The sequence below is a fragment of the Vombatus ursinus genome, unplaced genomic scaffold (assembly GCF_900497805.2).
Source record: "Vombatus ursinus unplaced genomic scaffold, bare-nosed wombat genome assembly UNPS02014779.1, whole genome shotgun sequence".
NCBI classification, from domain to species: Eukaryota; Metazoa; Chordata; class Mammalia; order Diprotodontia; family Vombatidae; genus Vombatus; species Vombatus ursinus.
In genome coordinates this window covers 23883597-23908572 of record NW_020954557.1, presented here as the reverse complement: position 1 = coordinate 23908572, position 24976 = coordinate 23883597, and the positions used below count along the sequence as shown (strand labels likewise).

The following is a 24976-nucleotide window of genomic DNA, read 5'->3' as shown; positions in this document are numbered from 1 at the left end:
TTTAGCTTGGTGTCTCATTGGAATTCAACTCTCAGCATTCAGGATGGGTGGGTGGATTAGAGGAGAGGGGGAGATCAGGCTTTTAGTCTCCCTTTAATTGTTAATTGTTCAGTTTAGCTTGGGTGTATCCTGGCAAAAATCCAACATAAATAATCTCTTAATAGGATCAGGTGTAAAAATTACCTAGACCTAAGATCTGAGCAGTGCATGTTCTCAGAGTCAACTAGTTCTTAACATCAAAAGGGGGGCTCTTAACATCCCAAGTTTTCCCTACAGAAAGCTCAGCAAGCCAGTCTACTTCTTTCCGTATCCATGTGTTTTAAACAAATACATGTGTGTGTGTACACACATATGTCATATAACATAACACATTGTATACCAACAGTTATAACTCCATTATATACCAACAGCTCCAGATGTGCCTTTTATCTAGTTTTGGAGGCTGTTTTAGTCTATGAGAGCAAGAGAAATATTAATCATTTCTTTTACTGTTAAGGGGATGGGTGCTGCTCTCATATTTCAGAAAGGGGCTGGAAAGTAAGGGAAGCCAAAGTTTTTCCTATTTAAGGCCAAAGCAAAGGAATCTCAGTGGCTGTTTTATGAAGGGCCCGGTGCTGAAGGGCAGGGAGCAATTGATGGTGCTACTTTGAACTGATTTTTCTTTCCCCCCTTCTTTTTTGCACAAAGAGTCTCATGTCTAATATTTAGACATGATGAGCTTTGTGCAAATACTGACTTTGGTAATTTTTGCTGTATTTCACCCCTCAATTATTTTGGCACAACAACCACAAGAAGGTAAGTAATTCCCATTTCAAATAATTTTATGAGTTTTTTTTTCCCCTTCACAAGTGGGTACTCTAAAGGGAAGAAAATAGGAACTCCAAAGTTTATATTTTCTTGGTTAACATCTGACTTTAAAATATCTAATCACCCATAATTGTGTTTTCTATATTCTGTTTTATAATATTATTTGAGTGCTTAAAAATGTTCTGTATTTTCATTTTTTTATTAAGAAGAAAATGCTCCTATACTAACTGGTTTTCACATTAAAGGCACTGGAAACTTTTAAAATCACTATTTAAAAAAAAATCTTGGATTGTTAACATCTTGGAATGCTTCCCTAGGCAGTCTGGAAGTTATTGGTTTCTTGTAATATTTCTGTGTTTCCAGCTGTTTTTTGGATTACCTCTTGAAACTGTACATTGGGCATTGTTTGGGCACTATTTCATCTTAAGGAAAACACTATAATTCATGATTATTGTTGAATATCCTTTTTTGCAAAACAGCATAAGGAAATGTCTGTCCTCCCCCAGGTTCTTATTTTCATGCACAGCAGAAAGGTAAATGATTTTAGCAGTCTTTAATGTATTTTCATCCTTCTTGCTTTAAGTCTATTTCAAGAATTTTCAAAGTTTATTAAGATCTTTTTTAAAACTGTATATTGTAAGATGTTTGCTTTTTTCTATCATAGTATACATTATAACTGCATTTGAATTAATAAGTAGATTATTTTCAGGATTACAGTTTCATCTTGAATGTGTTGACTAGTCTGCAAACCAGGTAATATACTAACTTGTATCTTCAGGTTAGTTGAACTGCTGAGTTGTTGAATGAACCTGATTTTCATCTTCTAGAGATTTTCCCCAATAACCTTTAGGTCTCCCCCTTTTTGTGAATGTAATGCTTTTCTTTCACTTCTCTTAAAATCATGAGAATGTTGGATAAAAATGAGAAATTGGAACAGAAACACCATACAGAAATTGATTCTTAACATACTAAATTAATGAAAAGAAAACAGTAAAATGATTGCATTTACCTAAAATTGTGATGATAAAATCTTTTGCTTTTTTTGTTTTGCATTGTAGCTGCCCCAAGTGTAATGTACGAATCACTTTTTAATTAACCTTCAAATACCAATGTTGCCCTCACAGGCACAACATAAATGAAAGTCATCTCCTGGCCATTGCTAGAGAAGGAAAAAAAAAACTTCCCTCCCTTTCCCACCCCCCTCACAACTCCATATGCTAATAAGTGACTCCCTAAAGTCCCAACACCCCTTAGTAGGATTCTTCTTCAGGCTAACCGAATTCCTATACCCTCCTTCCAATACATTATCTTCATCCCTCTTCTCTGCTGCTAAGCAGTCCTAACAACCTCCAAACAAAACTCCCTTTTCATTGAAAGTGTTACCAAAAAAAACCGTTTTATTCATCTCATTATTTCATCCCTTAAATAATACTGCAAAAAGTAGTAACTCTTAAAAATGTGGAGCAAAAGCTGTGGTTACCTGTGTCCTTTTAACTGGTCTTTAGGTTATTTGTCTTCACCAATTAGCTTTAATGGGGAATAATGAGTCTTTTCTGATACCTTCATTCCCACTGATGCCAGCTACCTATTTTCTTTCTCTCCAAATATCTAGTGTATATATTCCATGGGAAGGGCAGTGCAAAAGAAGAAAAAAAGATTTCAAATAGTCCCAATTACTAGTGTTGTTGATACAACTAAGTGTAAGTGGAGGGGGTTGGGAAGGAGGGAAGAGTCTTCTGGTCCTCTCCCAACAAACACACACGTAGACACTGACACACACACACACAAACACACACACACACCCCCCACACACATACACACACACACACACACACACACACGCACCCCAACTCCATGAAAGTCAAAAGAATAATGAACAGTATGATCTAAAGGAGTATACCTTACTTTCTGAAGAGTTTCAAATGCTTTCCCCCCAATTTTTTTTCCAGTAGTCAAACTTTGGCAAGGTTGACAGGAAGCTCGGAATGAATATACAGCCCATTGAGAATAGGCAGATGTAGCCTGGGGCTATGTGTTTCTTAGGTTGGCTGTCATAACCAGAGACTCAGCAAAATACAGGCTAATGCTCAACCTTTCTCCTCTGTTCAGCACAGTTTTCTAGAGAACAAAGATATGTTCCTCATCCTCACAAATTCATGTTTTTTAAATGTAAAAACAACATTTAATTTATGAACTTTTTTTCCCCCACAACGGAGTGATGAAGTCTGTTAAATTTCCTGTAGTTCAACTCTCACCATTTCTAATAGAATGAAGTGCCATCTAGTGGTTGACAAAGGGTTTCCTTCGGAGAGGACAAAGTAAAGTGAATTAGTAGTAATATAGCCTTGGCCAATTTGAAAGTGATATGGCTATGATGAATATTTTAGAATGGCTTTGAAAAACATAAAGGCTATGAATAGGAAATATTCATTATGTTCCTAACGAAAACATATAAACTCCTTAAAATGTTTTGCCATCTTTCAGTGACATGACAGTAATAGTCCAACTTTAATTTGAAATTCACCTGGATAGTGTACTGATTCAAAATAATATCTGGTATTATGACAACTTTCCCCAAAAATTTCTAATATTATTTCTTACTTGATATTAATATTAAAACAAACCTATGTCTAGTTCCACCATTTAAATTTGTGTGTATATGTGTGTAATGCATACTAATGCTCAAGGTACTAATGTCCATTTTCTATTTCTCTAACTATTCTCATTAAACAACTCAATTGCTTAATAGAACATGTGTAGTAATTATGAATAATCAGTTCAGAATCAACAAATCTGGATCAATTTTAAATTCATTTAACATGCCAATACTTTTGAAATAATTATAGCAATAAGGGAAATGTAGCTCCAAAAGAAAGCGAGATATATCGATATTTTTATAGTATATAAAACTACCTTAGTAGCATCTCACTTTTATGGTTTCCAGTAAAATGTAAGCTCCTTGATGTTAGGAGCCTTTATTGTCTTTGTATCTAGCACAGTATTTTATATATCAAAGGTACTAATAAATTTTTGAGAAGGTGAATTAATTGAACGATACCTGTTCTCATACATCCTTTTGTTTGGTCTTATTTTGGTGCAGAGGTCTTCAGAGGAAATCTCCCCATGCCCACTCATCCTCACCTTCCACAACTCATATACATACACATAAAAAGGCTTGTCCAGTCCTAACAACTTTTCAATTTGAATTCATTATACAGAAAGAGATTATCATCTACTTGCTTGACTAAAAAAGATTAAACTTGGTAAGAATAAAAAATAACATCTATAAATATGGTAGGTATAAGTTTAGCAATACCTACTTGATCACTAGACAGATTTTCAGTTTTTCCCCATAAAAATAACAATAGTATCTAGCATTTATCTAGTACATTGGAGTTTCCTAAGCACTTTTGTATATATTATTTCATTTGCCCCTCCCAATAGCCTTCTGAGGAAAGTGCTATTATCATCCCCATTTTACAGATGAGGAAAGTGAGGCTGAAAGAGTGTCAGTTATTTGACTATGGTCACACAGCTAGTAAGTGGCAGAGCAGGATTCAAACTCAGGTCTTCTTGTCCCTAATCCCCTACTCTATCCATTATGCTATCAGCAATCCAATGAGCTAAATTGCAATTACCATTCTTGTAGTCCTCTTGTTTAGTTGTGGATTAGTGGACTGTTAGTCCCACTGAGAATTAATACCTAGACAACCATTTGTTAAGCTTCACACCAGTCACTCTATTAGGTAATAGGGACATAAAGACAAAAAAGAAAACAGTCCCTGCCCTCCAGTAACTTATATTTTATCAATGTAAGTAATACATACATATACGAATTATTCACACACACAATATAAATATGTAGTAATTCTGGGGTTCAATGAGGTACTAGCAGCTAGAGGAATTTTTTAAAGCCATATACCATGCTAGTGGCTTTGGGAGGGGAAAACTGCATCCTTCATTGCTTAAGGATTTGACCCACAATCCATCACCTATGGATTTTTATGAAAAGAATTGAAGTGGGTGGTAAAATTCTATGAGTACAATTCAATATTCATTGCTCTATTTATAATAATTATGCTTACATTTTAATCACTTACTAGGTAGAATAGATAACATTTAAAAATTAAAAAAAAACTAATGGAATACTGACCCATATATTTTGCATACATAATGCATTAAAATAAGTATGCTAATACAGGGCTGAATGAAATGGAGAGATCTGAATGACTGGCTCATAAATTTGAGACAGTCCACATAGCCCATCCAGATGATTCAGGCAAAGTTCATGTCTTGTTGCTTGAGTACTCTGAATTGGCTCTCTAAACGGTTTCAGATTTGCTGAATAATTGTTCAACCTTTCCTTTAGTTTTGGCTGGATAGGTCTAGCTTGTTTTGATTTTTAAGAAAATCTGGAAATTACTGCTTAGCAGAGATTGAGAATTACATAGATTTGAGTCAGGATTGCTGTTCAAGATGATAATCTTAAAAAACTTAATTTCTTTAAATGAATAATGAGGCACAAAATCATATCTAATATGGTGGTGTTTCCTTGAATTTTGTGACTATGATGTTAGTTACATGCATATGTGTGTTAGGTTAAGCTAGACCTTTAGAAAAGGGAGGGGTCTCTTAGAAACTGTTTTGTTTTTGTTTTAGGTAATTGGAGTTAAGTGACTTGCTTAGGATCACACAGCTAGTAAGTGTCAAATGTTTGTTTTGAGGCCAAATTTGAACTCAGGTCCTCCTGACTTCAGGGCTGGTGCTCTGTCCACTGCACCACCTAGCTGCCCCTTAAAAACTGTTTATTGCAACACCTCATTTAATGAATGAGGAAACTAGGAGTTGGAAGGATTGACTTGTCCAAGGCTACTTTGGCCATTTGTGCTAGAATCAGGACTAGAGCTCATGTCTTGAGTCCTAATCTAGTGTTTTCAGTTTATCAAGCATGGAAATCAGAATCCTGGCAATTATTTACTTTTTTTTATTTCATTAATATAAAAATAGCTCAGATGAATTTTTATTTCTGTATCTTTCTGATCATTATAATAAAGGATTATTTTACTCTTGGCTAGTATGATGACCTCGGCCATCAATATTGTACTTGGCTAGAGAGAGAGAAATGTAGAAACCAAAGTTTGTTTTTATCCACAGGAAAATCCATAATCTTTGGCTAAATTCAATAATCAAAAAAATATTAAAAGTATAAGACTATGCTAGGCTCTAAACCAAACAAAAAGTTTAGAAAGGGTAGTATCTCTGATCTCTTGAAGCTTTTACAGTCTAGGAGAGGGACATGACACAAACTATAATACAACCCAGAGTCTCATTTATTGTTGCTGTTGGTCAGCAAATCATTCCACCAAATCAGACTGAATAGGCATATACCACAACTCACGGAATTGAGAGTTAGCAAGGCTGTCAATCTTTTCCTGATCAGGCCACATGAGATTTTCCATGCTACCTGTCTTTTCCCTATTTTGATTTACTCTTTGATCATGAAGCATCATATATCCTCCTTGGATCAAGTTTATATCATTTTTCATGACATTTTTTCAAGCTGTGCTTACTGTTATTCTGCACCTCTTTGGGGTGATAGGCTTAAATATCAAAAATGTCTAAATTCCAGTTTTGTTAGCTTCCATAAAAAAGTTTTTATTCCTGTAACATTGGGCCCCATTTACAGCAAATTGCAAAATATAAATTAGTGCAATAACTTCTTTAAACCACTAGGATTTACCCTTTGTAACTCCTTTTTAATTACCATTACCCAAGTAACCAGGAAGCATTCATATACCTCCAAAAGATTCTAATTTACAAAGATAGAGAATTTGTCTTTTGTAACAAGTGAGTCTATTACCTACCCCAAATTTGCTCTATACAGTCCATATATTGCATATTCTAGGTGTAGACTTAGTGGAAGAGAGAAAGGCAATAGTGGCATAAGCCTCAACTGTAGCAGATCATTAATCTGGATCTGGGCCATGCTGAAAGCTTAGTCTAGTCATCTCTCTCAATTGATACTACCCAATGACATGGAAATCCTGAAGTGATTAAAGCACAAAATTTATTGCTTAAGATTTAAGCAAAAAACAAAAAGGAAAATATCCTTGAATGTTCTAGATTTAACTAAGGTTTGTCAAGTTTCCATTTGTACAATGACTATTGGAATGCTCTGTAGTGCAATGTTTCTTGTTAAACAATGTTCCTTGGGAGAAGACTGCATTTCTTTTTATTGTTTTTCATGCTTTAAAAAAGGTTTGGCTGTAGGGGAAAAAAATCTGGAGTTTTCAAAGTCAGAAACCTTGCATGTTTCATGTCAAGATGACAATGAAAAACACGAGAAAACCATTCATGCACAAGTCTTTTGTTAACTATAGTTTTAGGAGTTGCATTCGCCTTTGGGATTTCTGTCTCTACTTAGTGAAAGCACAGCAGAAATGAATTCCTTTTAGATTACCTAATAAGCCCCTTCCATTTCCCAGTATTGCTGGAGAGATCTGTATCCACACATGTATTCTTTTTTGCTAAACTCTTATTCAAAAATAAACTTAATTGAATGTATGAAGGGGAGGCGTAGAGTACAAATAGTCAAAAGGGATGGCAGCAAAATATCCAACATCAATTAATAAATCAACAAGAATTTATTAAGCATCTACCACATGCCAGGGATCATGTTTGCTGCTAGGCATACCAACTTGGAAACTATTGAAATGAGATGTTCACTATGAGCTCCAGTTCTGACTCATAACTGTTTCACTCTAAATCATCCATAGCTTTTTAGTCCTTTTATTTTCTTTAGTTTTGTTTTGGGCAGAAATACACAGACTTCTTAAGTCAGGCATAGCTATAAGGAGCAATCATTCTGGGTTAAATACTCATGCAGGAAAATCAGACCTTAGTAGGAAAATGTTAGCTTTTAAATCCATAACAGGTAATTACATTTTAAGGGAAATAAGTATGTTTTAGAAAGGGACACTCTATTTAACATTGTTTAGCAATTATTCTACAGACAATTCTTTTGAGACAATGTTTAACTAGAAACAAAAGACTTCACTGTTTGAATTTGAATTCCTCATTTTAGAGTATGACATGGTGTATGCTGGAGCTCTCTGACACTATTATAATCCTGCTGGTGGTCTGGATGTCATCAGGGTGGCCATCTAGATAACATTACTCTCTTTCATAGGGTCAGAAAAAAATAAACAGTGGAATTCAACTCCAGCTGTGGATTTTCATGTTGGAGCTTGAAAGGGAAGATATGTTGCTTTGCCCTATTATCTCTTCCAAATCTGCCTTTGCAGAATGTTGCTGTTTCTACCCTTTTGTGATTAGCAGCCATAATAGGGGAGTCAGGAAGGGTGTCTGTAGCTTTGGATTTGAATCTTATTAGGACTCTACAGCCCTCTTCATGGCAAAACTTACCAACACTAGAAGAAGAAATTACTGAAAAAGCGAATTGAAATTCTTAGAAACTTTGTAGTAGAGAAATGTGAGTTTATGGATAACAGATGTAGGTGAATTTGAAGGATGTGTTTGCCAACTGTGGTAAGACTTTTAAAATATTTTTTTTTATCATCTCTATCACTTTGGAATTAATAATGACATAAAAATCAGATGTTATTTCTGGTTGTTAATCATGGCAAAGGCCTATTCAAATTTCTCTAGATACTTTTACTAGTTAAAAAAAATTAGTTAACTTCAAGGAAATCCTTAAAATACAGGCATATAGAATACAGATGTGGAAGAAAGAAGGAGAAAAAGGAATATCCACTGAGTACCATTTTGCTCAGGTAATTGCATTTTAAATTGAAATGTTCAGTTAATAAAATTTTACAGATAATTTTTTGAAGTCACCTTAGCCACTATGCTGTAGTTATTTAGCATCATTTTGGAAAGCTACATTGGAAAATTCAATTCAATCCAACAATCATTTGTTAAATGCCCACTATGTGCAAAGCACTATGTATACATGTCCATCACAAATATTAAAATTAAAGATTCCTTTTTAAAAATCTAAATGATAACATTTAAGCATTCATCCATACAACAAACATTTGTTGTTTGTGACATGACACCTTCTCTGTATAGTAGAACATATGTGCCTCAAGGGCAGAGGCTGTCTTTTTTTGTCCCCAGTACCTAGTACAGTACCCATAGTAAGCACTAAATAACTGTTTGTTGAATTGAGTTTTACTGAATTTGAAAACCAAAGCTTTATTTTACTACCATAAAATATTTCCTCTGATAATTTTTAGGGCTTCCAACTAATAGTATAGCACTAAAAGATATGTATTTCCTGTTTGATAGCATTAAGAAAATTGCTTTAAACATGAATTTTGTGAATGGGCAGTGAATTAATTAATAAATGAAAAGAGAAAAAAACTAAGCTTAACATACAAATTTCATGTATTATCTGGTGCCTTTGGGCATTTATATTCAAATTAGAGTGTTAGTGCTTCCTTATTTCCCTCCATGCCAGAGTCATGTATTTATTCAAGATGAAAGAGTTCTATGAAGATAAAATTACAATTTAATTTATCCTGTAGGACAATATAATTTAGTAGTACAAAATTTAAAAATGAAGTTTATGAGAAACTGAGAGCATAAGTTATGATTATTTTCTTTCATACAATGTTATTATGTACTAACCTTAAGCCATTCTTGCAAATGAAACTCCATTGATAGCTTTTACTTGAAAAAGTAAGAAGAAGAAAAACTGGTATTACACATACTGTTAGACTTGGGCACATTGGTATGGGCTCTTTGAAACAGGAATAAATTATTATAAGAAAATAATTTGAAAATTTGAAAAATAGACTATATGGAAAGAAGAAGAGAGAGAGAGGAGAAAGAGGAGAAGGAGGAGAAAATGTTGAAATTGTTCTAAAACAGGCTATTTGGGAACAAACTGAGCTCATTAAAAAAAATCAGACCTCAGAAATAAGAGAATTTATTCCAATTTCTCATTTGTGTAACCACAAATAAATTGATTTCAGTCCTGTTCTTTTTACTGAGAAACAGTAAGACCAAATGGCACAAAAGATTGCAATTTGAAAGTCATTTTAAATAGAAACATATTAAATGAATCTTAGTTAAATAACAATAATGTTAATAATAAAATACACTACTACCTTTTCAAACTGGTAGAGGCAGAGTTTATTTATGTTTTTGTTATTATTTTGTCAACAAATATTTTGGTTTGCTATATGTTACTTTAGCCCCAATCTTCAAATTTGTGTTATTCTAGGAATCTCAAAATCCAAAATGAGCAACTCAGTATGGTTATGATTTCATTGCTCTGTTTTTCTATCTGCCATACCTGAAGAAACATCCCTACACTTGTGGTTGACTGAATGCCATGCTTCATTTCAGTAGAGTCCATGACAACATTCCATTAGAACACCTTTGCTGTCTTTCATCTCTCACAATCTCCTGCCATTGCCTCTCCACTACAGCCAAGCCAGTTGACTTCATAACTCCCACTCTCTAGTACTTAACTGATCCTCTTCTGACCACAAACACTTCTTACTGGATCTCTTGGGACAGGGCTAGTTCCGCGCATACAGGAAGCAGGCAACCACTTATTTGGTGTGATTTGAGGAGTATCTAAAACTGACCTGACCAAAACTGTTCCCCTCACTCGTCTGCCACAGAGACTAAAAGACCCATATTAACAACACTACTTCTGTTATGAGGTAGCTAAGTAAATAGAGTATCTGGCCTGTAGTGAGGAAGATTCATCTTCCTGAATTCAAATTTGACCTCAGACATTTAGTAACTGTGTGACCCTGGGCAAGTCACTTAACCCTGCTTGCCTCAGTTTCCTCATCTGTAAAATGAGCTGGAGAAGGAAATGGCAAACCAACTCTAGTCTCTTTGCCAAGAAAATCCCAAGTGGGGTTACAAAAAGTCAGACTCTAAGAGCAACAAAACTTTTGTTGTAGGTTTTTTTTCAGGTATTTGTATTTTAAGTGGGCTAAAATAATACATTACCTAAGAAGAATAACATTTATCCAGTTAATACACTAGCAGGAACTAGTTTGTCTGATTAAACTCATTATCACACTTTGTTATCTTACAAAGCCCTTGGGGAATGTGACATGGAACAGAGATTCTGGTAGGGGAAAATTTTTAGGGCAAAGACTAATTCAGCTGAGGTGGATGGGAGAAGTCCAGAAAAGATCTTAGACTCAAGACATAAAACTCTTGTTGGTGTGGGGTAGGGGTGAGGGTGGGAGGTGGATGCCAGGATATGAGGAAGAAAAACAGAGATACCTAGAGCACAGGGCCTTGCTAGCCAGTTCCTGGAGTGGCCTGTCTGTTGAGGAAGAAAACAATGAAGTGCCAAGCAGAGAAGTTCTCTTGGGATACAGCTTCCTGAGCTAATTTTTCTTTCTATGTACTAAATGCAGTTGTTTCTACCTATTGAAATTAAGTTGGTGACCTCTATAATTCTATACCCTAGAGCAGAACACTGTCCACCTCGCCTTAGTTATAGCTCTGATCATTGGAAAAATATCCCTATTTGAAATAGGCAACATTGCCAACTCTAAATTTTCTATAGCAAATAGATTTTTTTTAGATTCAAGGAGCTCATTGTTTTCAAATCTGTTTACAAGTATGATGCAAAACTCTATACCTAATCCATTCCATCACTGTAGTGCATTCTTATTTAACTATGTATAATATAAGGGTATTTAATCCAATTTTCATCCTTTCTTTTCTCTCCTCAAATTTCTTTTCATTTATCCCTCTCTTTTTTCTTTCTTGCCTATCTTTTCTTTCTCTCCTTCTCACCCTGTCTGTCTCATCCATCTTTCCCCATTTCTTCCCTCCCTCTCTTTTTTCCTTCTTTTCTTCATTTTTTCTTTTTCTTTCTTTCTTTTCTTGCTCATTTTTTTTAATTACCAATTATTTTCCTTGATGTATTTTATGTATTTTATTTCATGCATTTAAAAAATATTTTTTTCTGGGGCTGCTAGGTGGCACAGTGGTTAGAGCTTGGGCCTTGGAGTCAGAAGGACTTGAGTTCGAATCTGACCTCAGACGCTTGACACTTACTAGCTGTTTGTAACTCTGGGAAAGTCGCTTAATCCTGTTTGCCTCACCAAAAAGCTATACATGCATACATATATACATGCACACACACACATATGTATATATGTGTGTGTGTGTGTGTGTGTGTGTATACATATATATATATATATATATATATATCTAATTCTTAGAATGCAACCATAGGCTTCACCAGACTGCCAAAGGGTCCATGATACACTCAAAAGGTTAAGAACCATATAAAGAATGTTTTGTTTACATTGTAAAACTGTTTATAGTGAGAAGGAATTGGAGTAGCAGATGGAAATATGGTCTTAGAGTCAGAAAAATCAGAGCTCAAGTTTAGCCTCTGACACATATTAGCTATGTGACCATGTGAGCAAGTCATAAGTCACTTAATTTATTTGTGCCTCAAGGCAACTTTATAGGATTCTACATTCCAAATGAATTACTCTTCCATATTATGAAATTTCTTGGGAATTACACCAGAGCTTTCATCAATTTGGACCCTAGCGCCCTATTTTTTTTTTATTACATATGAGTACAGATTGAACTTTCTGTATTTCTTAATGAATCCCTTTTCAAAGATACATTTGAACACTATCATTCTTCTTTCTCATGTTATATAAAGGATGATACTTTAATAGTTCATGGTTTCAGATAATATCTAATTATTACAAGCTCAGACCATTTGAGATTCTGGCTTATAGAACTAATGAGCTCACTGAAATGTTCAATTTGTTTCCATTACTCGAGGAGGGGAGGAAGGTTTCTTTTCTCTTCTTTCTTTCTTTTCTTTTTTTAATAAACATAGTCACCATTTGCTCTGAGGTAGGCCATTTGGCACTTGGCTTTCTTGTTCACTAAGTTCAAAGGAATGCTCCTTTAAAAGCTGAGACAGTATTTCTTTCCAATGTTCTCATATATCTGTTTCAAAACATAGAGAAGGAATTAGAATAGTTTTTCTCTAAAATAAACAGACTCTTTCTTGACTGTTTAAAATGTTAATAAATCAATCCTGTTTCATTTTACTAACAATAAATGCAGCTAAGAAATGTTAAGAAGGAAAAAGAAAGAACTGTTGAATTCCTAAGTTCAAAGAAGTATATTCTTATGCATTAAGAATGAATCTATACACATCATATAAAGAAGGAAACTGAGGCCACTGTCTAGAGCATTCCTGGACTCCAAAAAAACCATATTTTTCCCTCTGACCTATAAAATAGAGACCCAAATGCTTTGCTTTGAAAAGTATGGCCCAAGACAAAATGCTTCCAAAGACTTATGTCCACCATTCCTCCCTCTCACATTAGGCATTTCCTCTCCTCTTGGCACTCTTAAAAAGCTGACCTCTCACAAACCGGCCAACTTGAAAGCCTCATGGCTGAGAATTCTGTTGCTGAGGACTATCCACTCCTAGTGGCCAAACATCTGGTGCCCTGTCTTGCCCCAGACCATTGCATTTCCTTATCATGGCATCAATGTAATTACACCAACGGGTGGTGGGCAAATGGGCATCTGAAGCAATTCATGAGCAGTGAAGAACCAGAAGGACCACAACTTGATAGTGGTACTTGAAAATGGGTTCCCACATTTTTTTCACTTTTCAAGGAAAAGGTATTGAAATTTTAAATGAACTAACTAAATTTCATTCTGTTTTGTGTGCAGAGTCTAAATTCTACCACTCTTTTCTCTATGTGCATATAACATATGCATTTCTATGTATTTATAACATGCATATGTGTTTGTATATCTTAACACACATATTTATATATACATATGCACATACATATTTAGATAATACACATGTCACCATGGCCAAATAATTTCAACAAATTTGTTACATAGTAGACAGCCTAATAGTGATCTTGGATGGCAGACATATTGTCACTTGCACCATGCTCCAAGTTTTTTCAACCTGGTAACCCTAGCCAGAATTTACATTTTGCTATCATAGCCATTGAGAAGCCAGGAACAATTTTACATTACTGTGATGCATTGGAGTATAGATATGAATGAGGCATATAAGAAGAATAAAGATTTAAAAAAAAAAATAACTAACACTATTCATTTCAATTCAGCCTTCCTATAGAGTTCTGTTAAATCATTGTTCCTTTTTCAGAAAAACTTTGTTCAGTTACTGGTTATACTTCTTAACCTTCCTTTCAACTCTTCCTCATATCTGTGATTCTGTGACCTGTGTTGAAATATCCTATGTTAAAAATAATCTTGTCTATTAATGATTGGACTTAGAAAACATGAAAGTTGGCTTTTAGACCCCTTCCTCAGCTTCATATTTTTAAGCAAGGAGTCATAGGTTTTATTCTCCATGCCTCATAAACATCTCATGTTAAGATGGTTACAGAAATGGTAAGTACAAAGGAAAATTGTGGGATTTTCACATAGTATCCTTCAAACACTGATCATAGTTTCACCGTCACTCCATTAGAGGACAGGAGATCTGAATAGATGTATGAAGGTCCATTGCTAGGGGTAGAGTCTAGAAGGGTTAGCCCATAAGACAATTTCAAATGTGCCATAAGTTGCACACTATGCAATTAGGTAAGTCCTGTGCTATTTTCAGGTTATTTTCCTTCAGCAGACATCTCAAAGCTCTGAGCACTAAGGAAATAGAAAGAATCTCAGTGTTTCACAAAATATACAAAAGCACTGAACAGAACACCCCTTGGAGTTTACAAAATCATTTGCAGATGTTCAGAAATTTATTATGTATTTTCACAATTACTGGCAAGCCATCTCGGTAATCATGAAAGAACTAAAATTGTATATTACCACAGTCCATAACTAGTGCTTTAAGAATTGGGTACAGCTTGCACCCTGGCAAATACTAAGACTATTCATTCTTGATATTTAAGGATAGCTTGGTAGTAATAATATGTATTATAAGGATACCAAGAACAAAGCCTTGGTTGCAGAAAATATTCCATCACTTCAAGCCACAAGTATATGAAAACGAGTCAGCTTTTTCCCCCATCTTGTTATTTTTACCTACAATTTGCCAATGGTTGAAAAGAGATCAACTTACTAGAGTAATGTGGAGCTTTCTCTAAAGCCGTATGTGTAATGCATGATCAGTTATATTGCATGTTGAACTACTGGCACACTTCTGAACTCAGAGCAGGGATAGGTATGCAACACTAAATTAACTCAGTTGAAGTTTTCCCAGGAAAACCTAGTGAGCATATTCATGCTGCCAAGAACAGTACAATTTTCCCTTTCCTTCCTCAAACTAAGATTATAAAGCCCAGAACAGAGTTGGATACAAACGCATCTTGTTGTTTAATACCCCCACCTACTGTCCAAGTAGAGGATAGCAGACTAGGCTGGTGAAAAACATTTTCACTTGTGAAACATAGGGTTCTGCAATCCTGGGCTTTTCATTGGTAAATGAACTGATGTGTGCCAATTGCCTGGCTGACTGATAGGCATCCTTAGAGATATTAAAGTGAAAACACTAGCCAAAACTGTCTTTTTTTTTTCCTCAGTACAGGATGTTAAATCTAAACTGGGGTCTGTATAACAAGAACTAAGGGAAAAAAGCCCTCACTGAAGATGAAGAAGGTGTAGAAGGCCTGAGTTTGTCCTAAAATGAAATAGGGTTGATCAATCAACAAGCATTTATTAAGTTCTTACTCTGTATCAGGCACTTCTCAGGAACTGCTTTTGAGGTTTAACACTTAAATCCAAAAAGGAAAAAAAAAAAGAGGTATGAGATCATCTTTAAGTGTCTTAAGAATTTACTCATTATAGAAATAATCTAGACCTAGAACAGACTTTAATTAGAGGGGAAGCTTTTTTCAGAAGGTAAGAAATCAAGGATATTTTAAATAACACAGCAAAGAAATGCTTCAACCTTCTACATCATCTGTAGTATTTTCAGTAAACTCCAACGCATTAAACTTTTAATGAAACTGAAAGGAGTCTCATTCTCACAAAATAATATTTGATCCAGAGATGATCAAGAAGAAGCCAAGAGATTGTCAGAGGTAGAGTGAAATATTTGAAGTACTGAGTAGAGAAAGTGGTCTATCAATAGTAAATTGAGTTATTTGGGATAGAAAACAGTAGAAAACTTTTTTTCCCCCAAGGTCAACAAGAAAAAAGAGAAAGGTATCACAGAACAAGGTTACTATTCCACATGGCAGTAGAGATGAGAGAAAAATTGCAATAGATCCAATCTATAGCATACAGGAAGAAATATCTAATACAGGAAGACATAACTAATGACTACGTATGAAAATCTTAATGGTCAAGAAATGCTTTAGTATATAATATTTGGTGAGAAGCAGATAAAACACTTGTACTGTCTATAATAATAGGGAACTGGGCATAAAGTTAGGGGGAAATGACGTGCTATACTTTTAGGAGACATGGCAAGAATGATTGCACAAAATATTTTTGTTTTGATTATTATGGGATCAAAAATATCTTTCTACTAACTATATGGACCTGTGTTCTCAAATCAATAAACATTATCAAGAGTGTCCACTCAATGCAAGGAACTGTGCTAGGAGGTAGGATTACCAAACACACACACACACACACACACACACACACACACACACAGAGTTCCTGCCTTCAGGGAGCTTATGCTCTACCAGAATTCTCTCACTTTAATGGGTTTCTCTACATTAAAACTCTCTATCAATATTGTTACCTAAGATAGGCTTATCACCCTTTGTTTGGGCCATATCATTATCCTTCTTTAAGAACTTAGAATAGCTTTGACATCATCTGATAGGGGAAAAATGCCCATGCTTTACTTTTGGGTTTTTCACCTTTCTCGACTGTCTTGCTTATATTTGTTGTGGTGGCTTTTGTTTGTTTTCCCAGTTCTTTGGCTTACTTCTTATTGGTTAGGCAGCTTCATTCATTCATTCATTCATTCATTCATTCATTCATTCATTCATTCATTCAAGATAAAGATTCTAACCTCCAGAGCCTTACAATCTGCTTGAGTTTACCCAATCTCTTTTTATCCATCTAGCCATTCCTAAGCTTATTCTTCCCAAGTTATAAAGGCTGTACTGTGTATCTATAATGTCTTCCTTCTTCTCGTTTTCCAAACTTCTTCTCTTGCATCATTCAAACAGATCCTGAAATCCCCCCATTCCATGAAACTTCCAGCCTAACTGGATGAAAAATAGTTGTTTTCACTGGATACCAATCTATAGGTTTCATTTCCTATAGATGATGACACGGGATATGTATTATTAATTTATGTATTTTTTCAATACTTATGAACATGTACCTATTTTCTTTATATATTATCATCAATGTCTTTTGTCTTAGATTGTAAACATCCTTAAGGCAATGTACAGAGTTAAAGATGTTTCTGTTCTCTCAGAAAATTTAGTCTAAGTACATGTGATTCTCTTATTTAGATAAATATCTATTTGGATATGTTAAAATTCAGATATAAGGTGATGATTAAAATCATTAGAAAAAGCGTAGGAAAAATACTGACGAATCAGGTTAAGAAACTCTATTCACCATTAGAATACCTGACATACAGCTCAGAATTTGATCATATGAGCGTTTTGAAAATTATAACTAAAAAATGGGGGAAAATAACTAGGATCCAGCACTAGAAAACATAGATGGCTTAGATTACTTAAGTAAGAGGGCAAAGTAAATGGGTCAGTTGGGACAGCAAGAAGTGATTACATAAGGACATGGGAAAGGGAAAAGGAAAATTCAGCTGGAAGGTTAAGACAACTCTTCTGGCTAAAGAAGAAGACAACTTATGCAAATCTCAAGCCAAGATAAATAGTCAAGTTAGCCTCCGCTTGTGAAATATATGTGTAATACAAAGTGCTTGAAGCCAAAATATCATTGTAATATGACCACTGGCTTAGAAGACAGAGAAGTTATGTCATAGAAACATGATGTTAGCTTAGATACCTTAGAGATAATCTGGTCTGGCAACATCATTTTCCAAATGAGGAAACCAAGACCCACATAGGGGAAATGAGTTTCCAAGGTTACAAAGACAATTTTGATAAGAACTAGAATTCAGGTTTCCTGTTTCCAAATTCAATATATTTTCCATTATAATGCATTATTCAAACAACTCTTAGTGACAACTTTTTTCTCCAAATGCTATCTTCCTTCAAGTTTGTACTTTGATTTAATATAAATATAAATTTCTCTGCTATATATAAAATGTTTAGAATTGTAAAAAATAATTTCTCATTTCCACAGTGTGGAAAAAGCAATGTATTAAAATCAATGATCCTGGATTCATATCCCAACTCTGCTACTTATTGCTTGTATGACATTAGGCAAGTCACTTATTTGCCCCATTTCTTCATGTGAAAAATGATGGATTTAGACTAAATAATGTCTAAGGCCCTTCCCTGTCCTAACATTTTATCAACTTGATTTTTACATCTTAATACCTAAAAAAACTTCAAAGTTGTCAAAAAGAGAAAAGATATTGGTTAAGTTACAAAAATATACAACATTCCCAATAAATGTGTTTGTGTATACTTTCATGTCAACATTTTACAAGTTTTTTTTCTTTCTGCATCTTTAAATCAATTTTAGCTATTTCTTCATATTTCCATTTTGAACCCAGAAATGCTAGAAGCATCAGAAAGTTTGATATTTAGTTTGAAGGAGAAATGCATTTCTGACGCATATCAAATTGTCAATTGGATTTCTGCATTGAGAATCTTTCCTTATAAGTGGTTTTCAGAATGAAAACAGATAGTGCCAAGAGAATCAGAGGCAATACAGGTCTCTCATCCTCATTTCACATAGGACTCTGGTTGCTGATAGTCTGAAAATTCTCTTTTGAAGGATGCCACTTTTGGTGAAGTTTTTGTCTTTGCCCCCATTGAGGGTCTGGAAGGCCCTGAGTTACCTTATTTGATGTTCAGAATGAAGCCAGTGAAAGACAATGGACTGGGTATGGTTAATTGGGTTCAGACATGGGAGAAAAATGGGAAAGAGGAGCAGAAACTCAAAAAAAAGATGGCTTTATGTTTGCATTTTTTAATGGAACAATCGTAGGTTCCAAGAATGGAATTTTTTTGTTTTGCTTTGTTTTCTTTTTAGCGGGGAGGCTATTAGAATACTATTAGAATACTATTAGAATAGTAGAAAACCATGATTAGAAGGAATCTCATAGATTTTTTTAAACTAATTCTCATTTTGCAAGGGAAAATTCAGGCCCAAGATGTTGAATGACTTGGCCAAGTGAATGACGAAAATAAGATGGAAATATAGGTACCTGAATTTACATCCAGTGTGCTTTCCCCTAGACCATCATGCCAGGTTTTAGGTTTTTACTGCTTACTTCACTTAGTTTCATTAACTGATTACTCTAAAACATATCATTAGATAAAAAAAATGTAACAAAGATTATTATTTCCAGAGAAACAATGCTCTATGTGGATAGTCAAATAACAGCATTGCAGGGCTTCTGGGCATTGTGGTAAGATTTGAATATATTATTGCAATTATTTCAAAATGAAGTTGGTCTACAGTGGTAGAGAAATTTACATTTAGGTTTGGGGATGGTCAGTCATTAGCATTTATTAAGTACTTAGTATATGCTAGATATTGTGCTAAGCATGTGTGTGTATATATATATGTATGTATATGATGTATGTATTTATATGTAAAGTGTATTTGTTTACATATGCACATAAAGTTATATTTCTGAAAGAAATTAGCGAGCTTTTAAAATATTTAAAATATTATAGAGCACATGTTTAATATTTGAAATTAAAGTTGAGCAATAAGTGGTTGACACAAAATGTTGACACCTGGTATTTGTTTGTTTGTTTTTAATAGGTCCAAACTGCCTTTTTCTTTCAATTTTATAAAGAGTTTACATTGTATTTTAAATATTTTTAAAACCTACTCCATAGAAACACATCAACTGAGCAATGGCTGAAGAAAATGTGACACATGAATGTAATAAAATAGTACTCCTCTGTGAGAAATGAGAATATGAAGAATTGAGAAAATAGGAAGATTTATATGAATTGATGCAAAATGAAGAGAATGAACAAAACACCATAACTAATGATTACAACAACGTAATTGGAAATAACAAGAAAAAGTTCTTACACGCTACATATTTTAACGAACCATTTTTCATCCCAGAGAATGACAAAACACATCTCCTCTTTTTTGCAGTAGGGAGAGACTAGAGCTGTATAATTGCATATGCTATCAGACTCAACAGAACTTTTGATTAGCTTGACTTTTTTCCCCTCCTATGATTTTAATTATAAGGACTGCTTTCTGTTTATTGGAGAGGGAAGGGATACATTTGGAAGTAAAGGTAATATAAAAACAAAACCCTACTATATGATATAAGAATATTTTGATAAGAAATAAAATACTTGGAAGAACCTGCCAATATTTAGAGATTCTTTTTCAGAGAACATTGTAGACTAGGACTAATTAGCTCAATTAGCTCAGATGATGCCACTTAAGATTTTTTTGTTCCCAACTCTTTGGGAGTTGGATTGTATCCCTAGTCCTGACCTAACTTAGCCAAGTGGCCTAAAAAAGAGAAGATAGATTGAGCAGTGCAAATTATTCACCATTACTGGAACAATATTTTAAAAGATGCATAGGTCGCATCATCCTTGAGTATGAAGGACACCATATCACAGAATTGCAAAGAATTATGAAATTGAATTTCACTGCTTTTCTAGAAGGAAGAACAAGAAGTTAAGGAATGTTTTAATGTGTGTTTACATTAAAAGCCAAAAAAAAGGTAAAATGAGGGCATTTCCAAAGTTTTAAATAAAATTTTCATGAGGAAGTAAGAAATGTTGGAAAAATAATTACTGAAGTTATAAAATACTTAAATTGTGTAACTTTCCATTAAAGTATGATTTCATTAGTTTGTTGATTTCTTATAAGCATTAGATGTCTAGAATATGACAGTTTTCTTAACAACTCTTTGTATTATAAGGAGTAAGGGTGAAAACTGATCATTTTCAAAGTTTGAATCACAATTTAACTAATTTAATTTCCTCCATCCCCAGTGGTATCATATAAATATCCTTTGACTATGGAAGGTTTTGTGTTAAAAGCACTTCTTTATTTTTTATTATAGTAATGTTTTCCATGAGATGGCGCTACATTCAGAATGTTGCATTTAGAGTTGTATTTTCTATGTTTGTTGAAGTATTAGAGGTGTGGTAGGAGGGGGCACTTTAGAATTTCCACTGCATATGGAAAATGTATTTGAATGGTATGGGCTGAATGAAAAAATCAGTTTCTTCCTTCAAAAGAACATACAATTCAAATGTAATACAGTGAAACATATGTTAAGAAGACCATCCACAGTTTTTTGTTCTTTGTATGAAATTTCTGGATACTTTTTTTTCTCTGTTCCAATTTATAAACATATATAGATATAAGCAAACTTGTCCTTTGGGCAAATTTGGTGATTAGAAATAAATTTATCTTGGTAAGCTATCAAATACATTCATAGGAGCCCAGAAAATGTCATATTTGAATGAAGCAGAAAGCTATAAAGGTTGTATCTCATTTCTTTTCCAGCTATTGATGCAGGATGTACCCATCTTGGCCAGTCGTACGCAGATAGAGATGTTTGGAAGCCAGAACCATGCCAAATATGTGTGTGTGACTCAGGATCTGTTCTCTGCGATGACATAATATGTGATGAACAGGAGTTGGACTGTCCCAGCCCAGAGATTCCATTTGGAGAATGCTGTCCAGTTTGTCCACAGCCTCCATCATCTGTGAGTTGCTATGGCAGAAAAATGGATCACTCTTCAAAGCTGGACCATTGATAGTAGACATGCAGTCCACCACCAGGCTATCCTTTTAAATAGAAATTTCATTTCAAAATGTATCTTTCTTCATAATTAAGTTAAATGTAATTGGGACCTAGTCAATGTCTCTTTCTAAGATTATTGTTCAGTCATTTCAGTCATGTCCAATGTTTCATGACTCCCTGGATCTCTGTCCATGTGGTTTTCTTGGCAAAGATACTGGAGTGATTTGCCATTTCCTTCTCCAGTGACAGAGGATTAAATGACTTGCCCAGGGTCACATAGCTAGGAAGTTTCTGAGGCTAGATTTGAACTCAGATCTTCCTGACTTTCTACAATACCTGCTTTAAAAATATGATGCCATATTTATCAATAAGCATTCTTTTTACTCAATAGCATTTATTTCATAATGAATTCAGTTCTAGAATCTTCTACAGGACTCTACATTCATAAATTAATAAACTGTTGATATATAGTTTCTTGTAATCCCAGTGAAATAAACAAAACAAAGGGGAATAAACTATCAGCTGATATAAAGATAAGGCTATGAAAGACATTTATTAAATATCAGACAAAAAATACCAGTTAGAGAAAAAAAAGAATAAAATAACATTGAAAAGAAATAGAATTTTACTTAGTTTGCATTCAAATTAAAAATTAAAGATGGAAAAATGGATCTACTCTTATCTCTAGTCCAATCTCAAAATGACCCAAAGCAATTGAGTTGATCCAAAATAACCTTTAGTAAAATACTGTTCCCTTCTTTTTATATTTCACATGTGCTTTGAAGTCTATTATTTTATATTGATGACCACCATCACCATTATTACCATCAACAATCCAGGTCTGTGACTTCATCCACATAGGTACCTCCTCAAGTGGAAACTTGACCCCCTAAATGATTTCAAGGGAGGTAGTCTGTCCATTATATATAGGATACATTTCAAAATTAATTCTATTGAGCACTTTTTTTTCTAAATAGGTAAACATTAGAGCTCTAAGTAATCTAAGCTCTGCTTCTGAGTAGTTTAAAAGTTAGCCACAGTAAAGTGAAGGGAGGTAAGTTTTTGTAATAGCCACTAGCTCAGATAAACTAATTTTAATCCATTGATCATAAAAAAATCACTCATCAATTTTTTTAGAGTTCTGTGATATTTAGAAAGGAAAGGAATTTTTTATCTTCAAGAAACTATGAAGGAAAATACTTTTCTTTCATAGAGATTGAGATGAGATGAAAAAATCTATCAAATCTCATTGACCTCTGTAAGAACCTGTGAAACAGAGCAACATTTCCAACAACAGGAATTAAACTCAATTTTCAGTAGTATTTGTTTTGTTGGTGCATTTCTTATGCATTATTTCTATGTTTCACAAGAAAATGGCATCTATGTCTTTCTTATCTTGTTTCTCTCTTTCTGCCTAGACTCCCCGTCCTCCTAATGGTCATATACCTTCAGGCCCAAAGGGAGATCCTGTAAGTAAAAGATCTTCAGTGAAAGAAAATGAATCTGATGAGAGGTTTCCAATATGTCTCTCTTTACCATGCCCTTTTGTAGTTGTGATAATTTCCTCATTCATACATTCTTTCATTGCCTCCTGTTTGGATGCTAGATACTGTGATAAAATTGCTACAATAATATCTTTAAATTTACATTTCAATTTTGATATCCCTCAAACCTCACATAATTTCCATGCCTCATGTGTCACTTTGAAAATTAGAATTAAAAGCTCACAAACTGGCCACTAGCCATAAGCATTTAGAGTTTTTAATCCAGAATTCATAGACTCTTTGGGAACTTGTGGATAGTTTTCACAGGGTCTGTGAATTTTAAAAATATTTTGAAAACTGTATTTAAATTTAATTGGATAATTGTGTAAGCTTTTGTATTTGATTTTTCCATTTAAAAATATTACTCTGAGAAGTTTCAGCAGATTGCCAAAGGGGCCTATGATACACCCCAAAAGTACATCTGATCTGGAACAATATTAAACTAACCACAAGTTTGCATAATGTTTAGTGCCATTACCCACCAAGGGACAATTTTTCCAATAGATAAAATGTCATTTATTCCCAAGAGGTTGTTTTTCTCATGCAAGACCTTGAATTAAACCCCCTAACACATTATTTATTTCAAATCATTAGGACTTTGCTATTACATTATTGAATGCATCCCCATTTTAATTATTTCTTTTTTCTTTTCTAGGGCCCACCTGGTATTCCTGGGAGAAATGGTGATCCTGGGATCCCTGGACAACCAGGTACCCCTGGTTCTCCTGGCCCCCCTGGAATCTGTGAATCATGTCCACCAATTAACCAGGTAAAATGTTTAAGAAAGACCTGAATATTCCTTTAATCTAGTTAATCCTTCATTTAATCAAGATCATTCTCTAACCATCCGTAAGAGCTGAAAATTGACTTAAAGATTTCATGAGATCTCTTGCAGATGCCTGTATCTCTTCTGCCATTTTAATTGTCTCATCTTCCCCCATGTCTAATAAAAACAAATATCTCATACTACAGTTTCATCCTTCTTGTGCTATCCTCAGTGGAGATAAAGAACATCTGCTCACCATCCTCTTACTAATCAACTGAAAAAATGTCAATATTGTGCCCCTTCATTATCTAACTGCTTTAGCTTTTCCTTACAATACTGCTGCAACCAAATTTACTTTTAGAATCTTCATACACCCACTCTCCAACCCTTTTTTAACAGACATTTAACCAAAAAAACAAAAAGGGGGAGAATTGTGCCCATTACCTGTATAATCCCAGGGATTTGGGGACCAAGTGAAGCTCAGTTCCTTATCTAGCACCCCATGAATAGGCCTGGCCAGTGCCTAAACCTGCTTCCTATTACTTTCCTATTATTTTCAGTTAAAAAGGGCCGTTTCTTTCTAGATAATGACTATTACTACACTTTCAGAAGAGATATTGATGATGGTGACTTGGATAGCAGTCCACAAACTCTCTTTCTCATTTTAATACCATCTATCTAACATTAAATTCTTGACTGTATTTCATATTTCGTGCAAAACAACAACCCTCCAGTGTTCTAGTTTATGAAATAAAAGACATCTTACTAATCCTCCCTTTATCCAGGGCCAAAAATGTAATAAACCTAAAAGAAGCCAAAGTTTTGTCTATTTTCTAGAAATGTTTTTAGTGGAATTTATATGTGTAGGTCAAGAGCAAGTATAGACATAACCATTCAGGTATATTTTCTTGACACCAAGCATGGCTTCTGCCCCTAACTAATATATCTATATCTATATCTATATCTATATCTATATCTATATCTATATCTATATCTATATCTATA

The 24976-nt window shown here is 34.3% G+C and overlaps 1 protein-coding gene across 1 annotated transcript in view; it reads left to right on the top strand.

Moving 5' to 3' along the window:
• Nucleotides 1–577: 577 nt before the first annotated feature.
• Nucleotides 578–24976, top strand: part of COL3A1 (collagen type III alpha 1 chain) — a 64766-nt gene continuing 40367 nt past the window's right edge. Inside the window, exons 1-4 of the mRNA XM_027865828.1 lie at nucleotides 578–795; nucleotides 21421–21623; nucleotides 23080–23130; nucleotides 23861–23974. Of these exons, the coding sequence (XP_027721629.1) occupies nucleotides 711–795; nucleotides 21421–21623; nucleotides 23080–23130; nucleotides 23861–23974 (453 nt within the window). The 5' untranslated portion in view covers nucleotides 578–710. The remainder of the gene's footprint in view (nucleotides 796–21420; nucleotides 21624–23079; nucleotides 23131–23860; nucleotides 23975–24976) is intronic.